General features: G+C 34.4%; 1 protein-coding gene across 3 annotated transcripts in view; it reads right to left on the bottom strand.

The window, feature by feature from the left end:
* ksr2 (kinase suppressor of ras 2) overlaps positions 1-16399 on the bottom strand; it is a 106865-nt gene that overhangs the window by 6599 nt on the left and 83867 nt on the right. For 2 of the 3 annotated variants that reach the window (XM_044109630.1, XM_044109611.1), the window contains 3 exons: positions 16121-16255; positions 14845-14974; positions 10331-13417 (listed from right to left, as the gene is read on the bottom strand). In XM_044109630.1, coding sequence (XP_043965565.1) covers positions 13271-13417; positions 14845-14974; positions 16121-16255 — 412 coding nt within the window. In that variant the 3' untranslated portion in view covers positions 10331-13270. Of the gene's footprint in view, positions 1-10330; positions 13418-14844; positions 14975-16120; positions 16256-16399 lie in introns of those variants that run through there. The other variant, XM_044109620.1, reaches the window with a different exon arrangement.

Genomic DNA, 16399 nt, shown 5'->3' with positions numbered 1-16399 from the left:
CCTTGAGGACAGCGGCCCTTGAGGACAGCGGCCCTTGAGGACTGGAGTTTGACACCCCTGTAAATGTAGGCAGTTTATGTTCAGACAGACAAGTTATGATGGCATGCACACAAATCCAGAGGGCTTCCTTTTTCTCAAAAGGATTTACCCTATTATGCGATACTATTCATTGTAATGTTTAGGTTGAGTGATTTTAGATAACAACTTTTATACCAACGTAGTCGCTGCAAAATCTGCATAGAACTTAGAAACCAATAACATTTGAGAACAATCTTTTGCATCTTATAGACAGCTAACTAACCTTATTAAAACAATGAAATATGTTAAAATTTAAAACAAGTCAGACACAAACTTACCAACTTTCTCTGCACATTAAGCTATAGTTAAATTTGAACAATTGCCATTATTGTGATTAATATTATTTTAAATTTGTTTGTGCTTAAACAAAAATGTGAGTTGAGGCTTTTTGTAACTAACTGCCCAGAATTAACAAATTAATCTGAGACTTGAACACCTGGTGTGTTTTTTGTAAGTATATGTTTAAACACAATAAAATGGAACATATTACTTATAATAAATGCTGTTTTGGAAAAGTTTAAGTTACAACATTTACTGTTTTATTCTGAGACTATTTCACAGTTTATTTTACATTCACTTTGTGAATGTTGTCAGTTGACCTCACTTGGTTGTTGAGTATACTGGAAAGAGAACATTTAAGGTATTACCTCATCAAATGTTTTACGTATCATAATTAACATTTAAACTGGCAGCATTTTGATTTTCTTCTTTGCAATTTCATAATTGTTTTTTTAACTGTGTAAAATCACACACAAAGATACTCAAATCTCAAAGTAATCTTTAGGTGTTTGCCATGACAGTGAAGAGATAATATTGTTCCACAGTTAATCATCAAAAACCTTGAAAAGTTGTACTCCATTACCATAAAACCTAAACTATTTTTATCTCTTCCTGCTGTTCAGAACCTCAATTCAAATTTTCCATTAATGAAAATCACTATGAATCTTGGCGGGTTCAAGTGGCGCTGTTATTGTGCATTGTCTGACAGATGGGCAAGCACAGGCCTTGCTGGAGGGAAAGACTGGGTCACATCCTCCATCCTCTTGGGTTATATAAGATTTATTTTTGGGATGTACAGTTCAAACCAGCGTGGTTTGCCAAGTAGTTGTCAGATCATTCTCAGTCTCTAAATCATGTGAAATCACCACAAGTTTGACCGCCAAAGCTTTCTCCCCCAAGTGTGAGTTAGGTGTGCAGCCTCTGGTTATTCAGAGGCAGTAAGGCATTTTCCATTTGATTTGATATGACGAATATTTATGGCATTGGCGTTAAAATTATTCCCCCACCAAATGAGGCCAACAGCTGCGGGGGACTTATTGTGACGAACATGCAGGTGCTGTCTGTATTTCCTGGCTCTTGGGCTTAACAAGCATCTCCTAACTGGCAAGACTTTGGGCACAGTAATGCTGAACCTTTCCTAATTCCCTTTAATGGCTCACTTGGTAACGCTCCCTCTTTCTGTCTGTTTGCTTGCCAAACCTCTGGTCAAATGAAACAGCATATCTAACCCACATGGTTGTCTTTAAATAAACCAAGAAAATGCCACATTCCTTGGATGCTATGATGTTAGCGTTAATCTGTTTCTGTAAATTTGCTGATTTAAAAAATGTATACAGGGTTATTTTTTTTTTAAGTTATTTGTATGTCTCAGTCATGTCTGTGAAGACAAACAAAAGCTGTCGTAATTAGTGTCTTTAATTTAAGGATGAGTCAACAAGTGGAAAGCACTGTTTAATGTCTTATTTTTCCTTAAAAAGTCTAAATAGGATGAGAGCGTAATGTAGCAGCTCAAACTTAGTACATTTATATGAATTTGAAGAAACAGTCATAATCATAATCTCCCTTATATATTAAAATTCTGTGAAGCTAAATTCTTTCATTCCCACAGATTACCCGAGGACACTGTGTACAATTACCAATGAAATAAGATTTATTTATCAATCAAATCCATTGCACATGATAAGTGATTCTATTTGCTAGTAATCAAGTTGAAGTCTATTTTCTAACAATTTTAATAAGGTATAAAGTGTCACAGTAGACAAACTTAAATATGATATTCCTAATTCTACAAGCTACCATTGTAGATAATAAGAGGGGCTATGAATTTATATATCACTGCTTTTAGAAAGAAAGGATAGTGAAAACTCAGACCAAGTTCATTGGTAAGTTTGTACGCATGCTGGGTTTTCAGTTTCAGAAAGCCAGGTAGCTGTTATCCTGAGTCAAGGGGCTATTGCAACATGAAACGTCCATTAACCCATTCTTCTAAGTTGAAAGGTTGATTGAACAAACTCGAGTATGTCCTATGTTTTTGCTGAGAGCACAAGGAAAGTGTCAGAGAAGCCTGTGCTTGCTGGAAAGCAAATATTCTGACAAATCTCTGATTATCAATCAAGGCAAAGTGAAAGCAGCTGAGGGGAAGTGCAGGTAGACAAAGAGAGAGATGAGAAACAGCTGAGAAGGCAGAGAGAAAGGTGAAATAATTCTTAAACTAATATAATCAATAAGCAGAAGAAAACTATTATAAGAAAACAAATCCAAAGCACAAACAATGAGAGAAACAGAAACAAAACACAAATGAAACTAAGAGTTCAGGACAACCTAGGGATCAAACTGTGAAGCTTTTGGTTTCCGTTCAATTTGTTGTAGATTTCTTGGTGGTTTCTCCCCTTAGAAGAATCCTGATACAAGTTTGACACTGAGTGAAGCTTTGAAGGTGTGGAAAATGTAAAACCAAAATCTCCCCAAAATTTAGATGAAGGCCACAAAGTAAACAAATAAAAAAAAATGAAAAACCATTTGTTGCAACCAAATCTGAAGACAGTGAGGATGCATCAGGCCTGATTTAGAACAGCAAACCTGTTGTTTCTCTGCTTTTATCTTAAAACGTGGCTGCACCAGGAGCAAAATCCAGGAGAAATGTCATCCCATGGATCAGAGCAGCAAACCAGGAGGAGACAGGGAAAATCCGTGGCCATGTGTTGAAAAATAATTTATTCTTCTTTTTACCGGATTCATTAGAAAAGAGAGAAAGTCGGTTCATAATTATGGATAAAACAGTATCTCCAAGCAAAAGGTGTGACAATTAAATTTTCCAGCATGTAATCATTTTATTAAATACAAGAAGTTTACTTAGTTTATGTTAGTTATCCATGGATTGTTATGGATTATTTGAATACCATTATTTGAATTTCTAAATTAGCTAATTATTTAAGCAACATTTTGACATATTGACAAGACTAGACTCTCTAAGAATAACACTTTGCAGTAAAGAAAGAAGAAGTAGGAAAGAAAGCCATTATTCAAAGGTTATTTTTCTTGTTTTTGCATGAGTCAAATATGTTTCAAATACTGTCAAAGTAACGTGGAGGAAGGTTGGTGTACAAATACCATCATTGTTTAGGTTTAGACAAAGTGGTACTGCGTTGGTTAAATTACAGAGGTACTTAAAATGATGTGGAACCTTTTTTGCATAAATACATTATACCCTTATACAAAGTACCAGACCAACATGTTTTAGCACCTTGGACTATTACTGGAACCCCTAGCAAAGATGTTTAAACAAGTCTTACTTTGTGGATTGAAGACCCGTTTTTTGCTGCAGTCCTCTAACAGTGAGATTTTCTTACCTCCTCTATCATCCTCCTTATTGGGCATGATGACAAAATCAACTCCAATCCTCGTCGATGGTTGTGTTTCACAGTTTGTATTGTTTCAGGCTCAGATTACTTTGAATTTATAAACACTGCCAATACTTTGATCAAATCTATATCTACATTATCTGTAAATACATTCTTCCAAACCATTTGTGTTTTCTGTGATATTGCTTACCCCTTTATTCTTATCTTGGTCAAACAAGTTCTTGAGTTTACATCATGACAAAAATAATGAAATAAAAAAAAAAGAAACTGTACAAAATGGCTCTGATATTGTTTTGGATTTTAGCACAAAAGAAGCAACAGTGGACAGGTGTGATGTGGGCTTCTATGTAATTATTTTAATAATCCACCTCCTACATTACATTTATTACACATCACAAACTGTGTTTTTTAAAATTATCTACTTCTGTCAGAAAACCCAATTCATTAACAATACATTTTCTTATCTCAACCATTTTGAAAAGTTGCTAAGAGAGGTGGTCTTTTTTTTTACGTTATAATTTCTATACACCAGGTAAGTCATGGGTCACTGAATAAAGGTTCACATACACTCAGTTCAGCATGAAAAGCAAACTTAAAACGGACTTTCGTATCATTCAGATTATAGTCATTTTAACGGTGAGATTAATTGTAGCAACAATAAATTAGAAACAAATATTTCTAAAGGTGGGATTATTTCCTAATAAGCACAGAAAGTCAAGTTTTGATTTTTCTACATTGTTCAGTTTAGGATTATGCTGCAATAAAATCAGCATAATCCTGTTTTTTTTTTGTTTTTTTTTACTTTTCCATGGATACCTACAAGTGCCCTGCGACAGACTGGTAACCTGTCCAGGATGTAACCTGCCTCTCGCCCAGAATCTTAGCTGGAGAAAGGCACCAGCAACCCTGTTGACCTCACTAGGGACAAGGGTGTTAGAAAATGGATGGATGAATGGATGGATGGATGGATGGATGAATGGATGGATGGATGGATGGATGGATGGATGGATGGATGGATGGATGGATGGATGGATGGATGGATGGATGGATGGATGGATACCTACAAGAGGGCACTGTAGATATGATTGTTTTTCTTAATGTGTTATTTGGTATAAGTTTTTGTTTCATTGAGGTTTATCTCTTACTCTGTCACCCTCTATGGAGAGGTGGACTACATCTCTGGATAATTTGGAGGCATAATTGAGAATTTCTGCCCAAATACTGCGGTACAGTTTACTATTTATCAGTCATTTCAGAAAGCACAACTCATATTATACAAGTTAATTACACAGGGTTAAATATTTTAAGCCTTTATTTCTTGTAATATGGATATTTATAGCTTACTGATAATACAAAACCCCAAAACTCAGTGTCTCAGAAAATTAGGTTGATATGAAAAAGTTAAATACTGTAAACTCATGGTGTCACATCCTTATCAGTTAATTAACTCAAAACACCTGAAAAGGGTTTCTGAGCCTCTAAATGGTCTCTCGGTTTGGGTCATTATGCTTCACATTCATAGAAATACTGCTGACTTGAGAAATGTTCAGACATCAGTCACTGACAGCCTCCACAAAGAGGGTAAGCCACAACGATCTTTAATAAGGAAGCTGGTTGTTCCCAGAGTGCTGGAAGCAAATGCATGTAAGGCTGAATGAAAGGAAAATGCGTGGTAGTAAAAGATGAGATGTGGTAGTAAAAGGAGATAACAGAAGCCTTGAAGGATTTTCACACAACATACTTTCAAGTATTTGGTGAATCTTCATAAGGAATGGACTGAGGCTGGACTCCAACAGCCACTGTGTTCAGACAAGTCGTACACATGGGTACAAATGTTTTCATTCTCATGTGAAGCCACTCCTACATCCACTGTGTTTAGACGACCCAGTGGATCATCTAAACCCAGTGGATCATCTAAACCCAGTGTAATTGATCCACCAGGTTTTCTAAAGTCCACAGTCAATGCAGTTATCCACAAAGAAATTTTAAAGCACTTCAGTTTTCCTTCTGCTGGCAAACTTTTCATAGATTCTGATTTATTTTTTTCCTAGCAGGTCAAGGCACCTGCCCACACTTCCAAAGGTACCAAAGGCTGGTTCAGTGACTGTGGTGTTACTGCAGACTTGTCTGTCCTGAACCCCATAGAGAATCTGTGGAGCAGAGTACTGTCAAGAGGTAGACTGACCAGAACCAACAATGCCGATGAGACGAGTTTCCATTTCACCTCAGGAGTTCAACCTGTGTCTATGCTACGCAACACTGATGCATGCAAAATGAGGCCCAACTAAGTACTGAGTACATAGAAATGAACACACATTTCAGAAGCCAGACATTTCTGTTGAAAATATCCTTTTTTTAGTCTTTTGTAATAGTTTTACTTTTTGAGAGACTCAAGTTTAGATCTTCATCATTTGTACGTCAAAATAGTCAAAATGACTAGAAATTAAGGCCTTGAATATTCGACTCTATGTGTAGTAAAGCTTTTGGAAATGAGTGATAAAAAGTATTGAACCCTTTAATCATATTGGCACTCAAGGGAGTCACAACTTTGACCTCTATTATGGATTCTGTTGTTTTTTTTGCCATTTTTGTTCTTTCTTCTTATGAAAGCATAAAAGTCTAACTAGATAAGCCTCACTTGTAGAAGAAGGGCACTGTGCTTTTTGAGAGACAGCACATAAGTCTCCATGTGGTGCTCAAATCAGCAATGCATATTCATCTTGTAGATTCCAGTCAATTTCTTGGGAAATTGATACAAATATTTAAATATTCTAGTCTTAGAATATCTCCTTGTTTTCACAGGCTTCCTTCATTTTTATTAAGTTTTGTACATAAAGTACTTGAGAAAGACAGAAGTGAATAACTTTCTCCACTTGGAGAACTTCCAGCTTGTCAAGAACAATTTTCTGATGTTCTCAGAAAAACATTTTGGTCATAAAATATTTCTACATACCTTTAGTGGCGATCAGACTAATGATATCCATTTAAGTGTCACTTTTAATCTGAGATGGAGCAATGTGGAACATCTGAGATTTTCATACTTATTATTTTAGCAACTCTAGGCAATATGTTTCTCAACAATGACTTTAGTCACAACTACATTGAGTTAATTTGATTTTGTTTTATTTTGTTTTTATTCGCCTGTGTGAAAATCACCAAAAATCAAACTTGGTATTTGTGTAGAGCTTTTCAAACTATCGAGTATCCAGAAACATGTTATGCAACACCTCTCTGAGGACTTTGTTAAAAACCAAACTACAATCTGCTTCCTTCTTTTTGCCAGTATTATTAACTTTTTGTGTTATGTGCCAAACGTTTTATTTTGGAGTTAATGGGTGTCATATTGGGACATATTCAGCAGCAAAAAATTTTATTTTTATCACCAACAGTTTATCATCAGTGTTCTGTAGTGTGAATAACTCAGAGATTATAGTTTAAAACTAAGAAAAAATATGAAGAGAACAAAACCATAGAAGTCGACATGTTTTTTTTCCCCCATTAATACATTTTGTTGTTAACACTTGCAAGATTAATTCACTTTTTTGCCTGTTTTTATTAAAATAAGTATTTTGGGTAAAAAAGAAAAAAAAATCTATTATGTTTTCACATTTTGCATTTATAACAGATTTGAAAAGGTTGACTTTATAGTTTGTTTTTTCATTTATTTTTATTGCTGTTAGATTCTATTTTCATTTTATCATGAGCATTATTTTAGCTAATTTGTGAAAAGATGACCAACATGAAATGGATGTGTGACTTTATTGAAAGTTTCATTGGTTTTATAATTTCATTCAAAAAGGGTTGTTATAGACAGAATTATATTTATTTATTTAACTTTATATTATTTTGTTTTCCAGTTAATAAAATCCTTATTTTCAGTTTCCCTCAGTTTGATCAATCCATATAATACATGAATGAGCTTAATGTACTGTTTGATGACGAGGATCAGTGTAAATAACTTTCTCTGCAAAGTCCTTGAAGTCAACATTTGTTATAAATTGACTCTATATAAATAAATGGAATAAGCTGAAGTGAACTGAATAGTTATGATTTTGAATGGAATTTATGGAATAAATATACTTTTCTATAAGGTTTTAGTGTATTTAGACACAGCAGTACAATAGATGCATTTTAATTTTTCTCAGAACCGTAAATCCAATTTTTAATTTTTGTTTAGTTCTTTTCTTTTTGTTGTGTTACCCACAGTGAAAAGGCCCTGAGCAGTGACTGGGTTCTAACACTTTTAAGAATGTCCACATAAACCAAACATTCATGCTCTGATGGGCCACAGCCTGAGATTGGTTCGGTGGATTCTTTACACTTCAGTGGCTGAGCCTTAACTTCTAAACTGAAAGTAGAGCAGAAGACGAAAAAGAAGGAGGAGAAGGAGGACTGCCTGGTGCAGCCAGTTAGAGCTCTATCTATATATCTATCATTCCATTTTCCTGCTTCTTGCCCTCGCTGACTTACTGTGTCTTCAAGCAGGGATTCAAAGGTCTGACGCTAGATGAAATACACACAGAAACCCACGGCCACACACGCACAGAAGCATGCACACACTTTCATCAGAATGCCAGCTTGTTCACGGATCAGTTGCAAAAAATGAGAGACCAAGATCTCAGAATTTGTTCTGGTTGAACTGCTTCAACATTGATGATTCCAGTTTGTATTTGAACCTCGCTAATATTAATGATGGATTACTTAAAATATGAACCAGGAACACGAGCAATAAGAGATGAATTTGTTATGAAGCTTTTTACATAAGTTTACCTGAGATAGAGGTAGCTGCAATTTTCTAAGGCAAATTCGAGCTGTTCTTTGTCGCGGGCCACATTTGAATTTGGTAAAATGTGATCTGTATTCAGAAGGTCCCTGAATCTTAGCTGTGCACAAATGGAAATGTTAAAGCTCCACTACACAGGGAACTAGCCTGGTAAAGATGAGTGCCTATTTACTCTGATTTTAAAGTGGTGGCACTTATCCGTGAGTGACTTTGAGAGCATTTTATCAATTAAGAAATAAAAACAAATATGAAACAACAAAGTTGAGAATCTGACAGACGGCACTGAAGACAAACAGCCTCTACTCTGTTTTTTCAGTTAAAGAATGCACAGCACATTCCTTCTTTCGAAATAATAATACATTATTTTTGCTCTGACCTAAGACAGCATATGAAACCAATATAGACAATATGGATCTTTTTAGTAAGAAAGTGAGGATAGCATACTTTAGAAATGTGCTAAATGTGATCAAATTACACTCAGGCGTGCTCTGTTTCTTTTGCATAACCATAGTAAAACTTGTATTTTATGAGGACACATTTAATAGACCAAAGCAAAGTGTGACATGCATTTGCATCCAACACCCATAAGTCAGTTGCAGCTGCGATTACTTTTGGGAGATTCTGTTACTGTATCCAGAGGTTTGAGAAGCACAGTCCTAATTTCTTGAGGGCTGATGGTGTATTATACAAACTTTCAAAATGTTCATGATCCAACACTTGAATAAAATGCTTAAACTGCCTTCTAAGGATATGATTAGGTTCTGCAGTCCTGGTTATGACCGAATTATGTGACTGTTTATTATGTGAGTGTTTTGAGTGGAGAAACGTCTAATAACTTCAGAACATTGCTTTGTGCTCAGATTCCTGATTTAAAGCTTTCTGTTGTATATGTGCATTTACATGATTACTTGTAACCCTTTTGCAATAAAGTATCTCCAAAAGATTAGACAAAAAATATATATATTTCTTTTCTCATTTGACCTCTGAGGAACTTGCCACAATATTTTTCATTTTTTTAATCCAACTTCTTTAAATACAGGGGAATGCCAAATATAAACTGGACCTTTTATTGCCATTCTGCCTGCAGAGTTTTTCATTTAATAACTCTCTGAGATTTCCTAGTTCTTCTTACCAAAGCAAAGAGAGAAATGACAAAGTGTCAGTGTTTCAGACTTAATAATTGCTTTGTGACGATACTTGAACCAAGGACATTATTTCTTTTATTGAAGTTCTCGTGACTATGTGAGAAGCTAATATTGGGCATTACCAGAAGGGTGAATCAAGTTAATTAGTTTTCTTTTTTCTTTTAAAACTTCAAATAATATAAACTTGCTTGTTATCATTTCAGCTGTGTGACATACTGTCGTTTCACAGCAGTCTCACCACCAGTGCATTATCTTGACAGTTGAGGGTTAGAATTTGTGTAAAGTCATTTATAAGCAGAGTGTTTTGCATGAACCTGTGCTCACATAAAAATATATATTTTATATAAATATATTAATACAAAACTAATGGTTGCCCCTAAGATTCTTTTTAAAGTAATAGATATTTTTATTTTAAATGTGATGTGACACAGAGAACCACTTACGGCCTTCATGTTTATTTAGTCATACATACATTTTTGTCCTTGTTTTTTTAAATGCAAATCCAACATTAAGATAGATAATAATAAACTATGCTTATCCTTTTATGCCTCGGTCTTTGAAACTTAAATATTTTTAGCAGAAAGTGCTGATAAACAACTAACTTTGTTCAGTGACGATGCATTAAAAATCTTTCATCAAAGTAAAACATGGATAAAGGTTGTGTAAAAAAATAGAAAACATCCAAAATGAAAAGAGTTTTTTTTATTCTTATACACTTTTAAAGGATGAGTGCAAATAAAAGAGCTCATGACCAAAATCTACTCATCACTAAGCCAAGGACCATCAGGTAGTAAATACAAGCTTTTTGGTAGCTATAATCTACAACACAAGGACAGAATCAAGGAAAAAAACAACACAGAATCTATGCAATCAGAAATAAAATGAAGGAAAATTAAATTCATATGAACAAAAATAAAAGGGAACAAAAGGAGAACACAACACAATTTGTACATTCAAAAGAAAAAAGCTCAAAGAAATCCACAAGGAATATAAATATTACGGCAAATGATGATAAAACATATTCTACAATCTGTTATGTACACTTGGCACAAATGTTATATTTCAGACTTCCTGTCAGGTTGTTGACACATTTTTTTTATCTATACAGGTTGTAACTCTTTATTTAAGATGCCAGCCTGACCTTTCAGTTTACCTATAAATATACCAAAACAATCTTTCTTTTAAAGCAAGCTGTAGAAAAGTTTAGCAAAGCTTGATGTAAATGTAGAGATGAAACTGCTTGATGATCAACGGCATCAGAAAATTGCTGACATATATATATATATATGAAGAATAATTTTTTTTAAAATTAGTCTCTGTTAGTTCTTCTCATGCACTTGAAAGTTGTAAACAGTAAAAATTTAAGTGATTTACTAACCATATTTGAAGAGACAAACAGACTTCCAAACAATACGGTGAAAAAAAGTAGCAGATTGTTTATATGCTTTTAAAAACACTGGCAGATGTGTTTATAATGAGGTGGAAAATGGTTATTTCACAAGATTAGATTGTCTCCACCTATCTGACGTGGCTGGAGAGAGTAAAAGCAGTTTACAGCTTATGTGATGTACTGTCCTGTGATGATTCATGATAATATGACTCAGGTTTGCTCTACCTCTAAGACATACATTTAAATCTACTTTAATATACAGCATGAAGTAGAAAAATGGTTTGGGCTGGGGTCATATGAGTTTTGATATGTCTCTTCTGATATGTTAAAGGGAAAGTTTTGCCAGATTTTAGTTACTTGTTACTTTACAATAACAAGGACACCTAAAGGTAAGTAAAATATTTATATAAAATATTTGTGCAATTAAAGTAACATTATGCATTTAAGAATACTTTGTGCTCCACAGTAATCTTAAGCAGTGTTGTACTCAAAAATAAGTGGATGAGGAATAAAAGCTGTCATATTCAAAACAAAAAAGTAGGGATTAAAATCTTCACAATGTTCAATCCAGTTTAAGCCAACATTTGTATAATGAACTTTTCCCATATCTTGGAGAAAAGTTATCTGTAAGTCAGTTTTCTCTAATTTCATGTATACTGGGCTTCTTGCAAAAGAAACTAGACAAAAACACAAAGTATGATTTTGTTATTTTTGCAGCCACACACCTAAATGCTTCAAATTCAAATTTGTCCTCCAAAATAATTGACTTTTGATTTTACTTTTGATTGACAAACAATGTGCCATGTTTAGTATGTTTCTTTATTTTTTTTAACCTCATGCACATTAGATCATTTTTAGGCCCTTTCGTGTGAAGCTCTAGAACTCAAATTTGCATTTTACTTTTGCAAGTTAATGTGTCATTGAACTTTTAAACCGTAAATTTATAAATTTTTGACAAAGACAAACATTCAATTTCATATTATCGCATCTGCAGGATGAAATATTTTTTAAAAAAATTCAAAATGCAAATCTTTTATTTTAAGATTAATGAAAATGGGATACAATAAAATTAAAGGTTTTCTTTTAAGTGACTACAACACTGCTTATAAACACCACAGACTTGATTTGTACAAGCTAAAAACAAACATTTAGAATTTATTTTGACCTTTAACACTCAACGTTTCCCAATTAACCTTTTTAGTTCCATATTCTGTTTAGGAATCCCTTAATTACACAAACCTTTATTCTCAGAGTTCAGAAGGTTCACATTTAAAGGGTAAATATTTCTTGAGTAAACTGAATTGACTACATAGTAGCAAGCATTAGCTTTTTATCTTTGTGTAATACAATATGCAATTATATTTACCTACTTTATCTCAAGTGAACTAGTTATTGGTGAAAAGGGCTCAGTGACAGCATATTTGATATTTAGTTTTAGCAACAGTTTGGATACATTTCAAGTGTCAGAAATTTCACAGAAAAGCATCAAGTGAGGGAATTCTGCTCAAAGGCTGCAGCTGTTCTAACATCTACTCTGTTCACAGATAATATTCAAAGCTTAGGCTAACCAGAGGACAGTCTCATCAAAACACTGGCCTGACACATTCTCAAACAAACAGGGACACTGCCTTCTTCACATTCAAATGTTACGGTGGAAATAAAGACATTTAGGTTCAACAAACACATGAAGAGGACATTCATACATGAAAAAACCATGAGGTAAATATGACAAAATGTGTCTACAGAACTGATATAAGGAATGGTAAGACAATGTTATGAATATATGCACAGTGTGTGATGTACAACAGCTACGTTCATTCAAAACAAAAAAGCAAGACGTGAAAATAATATATACATTTGTTCTCAGACATGTTTTTTTTTTTTAAGATGAAGTGATCTATTGAAAGTTACAAGGAAGATACATCCAAGAAACAAATTAAATATAATGAAGCAAGCGAGTCACTCATAAAAGACTGAAAAATAAAGGAGAACTATACAGTGTGTTCAACATCAAATTAAAGAAAACATGAGTCCCAACTGCTTTGAGGAAGTGGACAGTCAACTCATCTGTACACACAAATGCCAACATTCCTTAGAAATACACACAGCATGGGCAGTTTTCGTCACTGGGCTGGATTTTAGATTCAGTGCATTCTTTAAAGAGGCGGGATATTTATGTGGAGTAATGGCGGCTGATTGGTAAAAGTAGTGGACTGTAGTTTTATGGCCTAACTCATTTGACATACTCAGCTGACTTCCAGAAGTGCCCTGGATGGGAAAGGCGGCGGTTCCTTTTTGGCAACTTTTCCAGTAAATCTACCAGCTTGGAGAAGCTGGGCCGCTCTTCTGGCTTGCACGACCAACACATTAGCAAAATATCCTGGAAAAAACAAACAAAAAAAAACCTAAACAAAATGCAAAATCACTTCACTCCAGTTTTCCTCACTGGACCAAGATAAATTACCTTGCAGAAGTATTCCTACGACTTTAATTTTCCAATGTTCTGTCGCTTCACAGCTATAAATTTAGTTTATTTTGTGGGGATTTTATTTCATGCATCAACACAAAAATAGCACACAATTTTGAATTAGAAGAGCAATTTCACATGGGTTAATACTTTTTACATAAAATGAGACAACTAATAATAATAAAAATAATTTTTGGAGTCAAAAACTATTGCTCACATCATTTAAAGAGCCATGCTGATGTAAGCTTTGCATTTGTAAAACATTCTGAAAGGTTCTAATCACCAAGCTTTGCTGACATTTTTAAGTCCCATTCCATCTTGCTCATTCTGTGGTGTGTCAAAATGAATACTTGTCCAGCCTTATAAGTTACAAAGTTCTTTATATTTATATGATATGTGAACCAATATGATCACTAATAACTGTGACAGAAGTGATTTTGATAAAAATTATATTATTTCTATATATTTTTTCTATTTTCAATTTGTCAGAGTAAGATCATGGTATTGCAATTGAAGCTGAATTTATTATTAAGTTGTTTGGTTTTCTTTTTCCACCAGAGTTGCTAATAACTGTGTAGGGAGAGAAATATATAAAAACATTTACATCTGAGGAGAAGATATCGGAGGTGTTTTTATAAGTGAGGATGGTGCAGGTTTGAAAAGAAAAGGATAAAAACAGCTTGAAACATTTATATTTTTTACACATAATTCCCAGCAGTTTCCTATCTTTTAATCAGAAGAAGGTCAATGTTCGACTCTTACTTTCCCTACTGGACTTAGTATTAGTACAGTCATTCCATTTACCCCAAAATAAAAAAGTAATAACTATTTTTTTCTCACTAAAGCTAAAATTTAATCAACAATTCCATCACAGCTGCGAGAAGAACTCATTCTAGTTTTATCTATGTTTAATTATTGCTTGCAAGCCTTTTTCAGACATATTTTAATCAGCAAGAACCCTGAAGTTTAATTATATAAAATGAAATAATGGATGCTGCTAATTTACAATTTAAAAACTTTTTTAGACTTGGGCACACTTTCAGAAACAGTGTGCCTGCAGGCTGGTGTAATTTCACCAACATACAACCTATTACACATGATACATTAGATGCTAGTTAGTTATGATCAATTTGTTGGATCATAATGGTTTAAAGAGTTTGATGGGTCCAAAATTAACATAGCTGGATATTGTTTGATGCTTCTAATTTTTAAAGTGAATTAAAATAAGATGTGTTGTGTAAGTTGGGTTGCACGATATTTTGAATTCATCATAATCTGGAAAATAATGCTGTCAGAAATGTGACTCATGGTCAAGTAAAAAAAAGGAAGAAAGTCCTTACCAGTATCTCCTTCCCCATCCCAGTTTGGGCAAGGTTAGGCTTCATGCCACTTCCAATCTGCCATATGATCACCTCCGCTGGCTGACTCTTGTAAGGCCACTCACGTGCATGTAACTCATACCAGATGGTGCTGCGAAGACAGAGACGAGTAGAGTGCGTCACTGCTTTCAACTATCTTATCTCATTTTATTAAGGAATTATATGAGACAGTGAAATTCAGATAAGCAAAAACACTATAATTCAATTAATACTTTCAGAATCAGATCACACTGGTGCATAGAAGGGATCCATACAGAAACATTAGAAGACTTATTTATAGGTTAAGATTATATGTTTTATCATGAATTTATAAATATGGTTAATGCAGAAAACACATCTTTTTTTTTTTTGGTGCAAATAGACCATTTTCATTCCTGTACAACATGTTTGAGTAGAATAAAAATAGCTCAGTGCCAGGAGTAATGAAAAAAAATAAAAGCAGATGCTTGATTGTTGATGAATATGCATAACAGCCAAGGGGGTCACCTCCAGGTAGCACAAAGGCCAACAGAGCAGCAGGACATTGTGCACAAGTGCTGCGCTTGTCTTCCTTTCAGAATAATAAGAGCGATGAAGCATCCATACGGGAGAACCGTCTGAAAACGCTGTTGTGTTAATAGTCAATAGAGCAGGGTCTACCCCCACAAACCAAGCCATAATGGAAGTGGAGAAGGAAGTGGAGCCGAAGTGATTTTTCAATCAACTTAGGGCACATATAAAATGGAGGAGGAGAATGGAGAGACTTTTGTCTGAGAGACTTATTTGACACTTAGAAAAGCAATCTATATGTAATAACTCTCAGATTCAGTAAGATGAATTCACTCAAAATGTGTAAATGCATTTTTTTAAGGCAGAAATGAAGCAAATCAAAGACAGTCTGGGTGGGTTTGAAGAAAGACAAGCTGCTGAAGCTGCTCATAAACAGCTAAAAAAGTTTCAGAAAGTGGGTTAATAAAAATAATTATTTTTCATTATAGAAATGCTAGTTAACATTTGTTTTTATGACATATCTGCCTTTTACTCAGATTTAGTAGCTGGCTTTTATAATGATATACCCTCCATTATGTAGCTTCGTACATAGTCTTTAATTAAACTTTATAAGTTTGCTTCTGTAACTCACTGGCTGCTGCTTGAATTCTTGCCCATTTTCGGATTGTCAACAGTTGCCTATAAATATCCAGACTCAGACACCGTCCGGACAAACAAAGAGCTGGACATCTGGTTAGAGGACACCCACCCGAAAGCAAAGACGTCTGACTGTTTGGAGAAAGGAAGCTTGTCCTCCTCTGTGTCTGGAGAAAGCTGCTGAATAATTTCTGGGGCCAGGTGACACAGCCAGCCGTTGGGGATTCTCAGTTTGTCTTCTCTCCGGCTACAAAGCAGAAAGATACAAACACGGATATTTGTTACAAAGTGTGTCTCTCCCTGTTGTATTGGGATAACTTGCTTTTATGTAGTTTGTTACATCCAAAAAGCCAGAATTCTGGTTTGCTTTTAAACAGCTTTGTCATACATT

The sequence above is a fragment of the Gambusia affinis genome, linkage group LG03 (assembly GCF_019740435.1).
Source record: "Gambusia affinis linkage group LG03, SWU_Gaff_1.0, whole genome shotgun sequence".
Lineage (NCBI taxonomy): Eukaryota > Metazoa > Chordata > Actinopteri > Cyprinodontiformes > Poeciliidae > Gambusia > Gambusia affinis.
The sequence above is the reverse complement of the archived record's forward strand: the minus strand, read 5'-3'. Positions and strand labels throughout refer to the sequence as shown.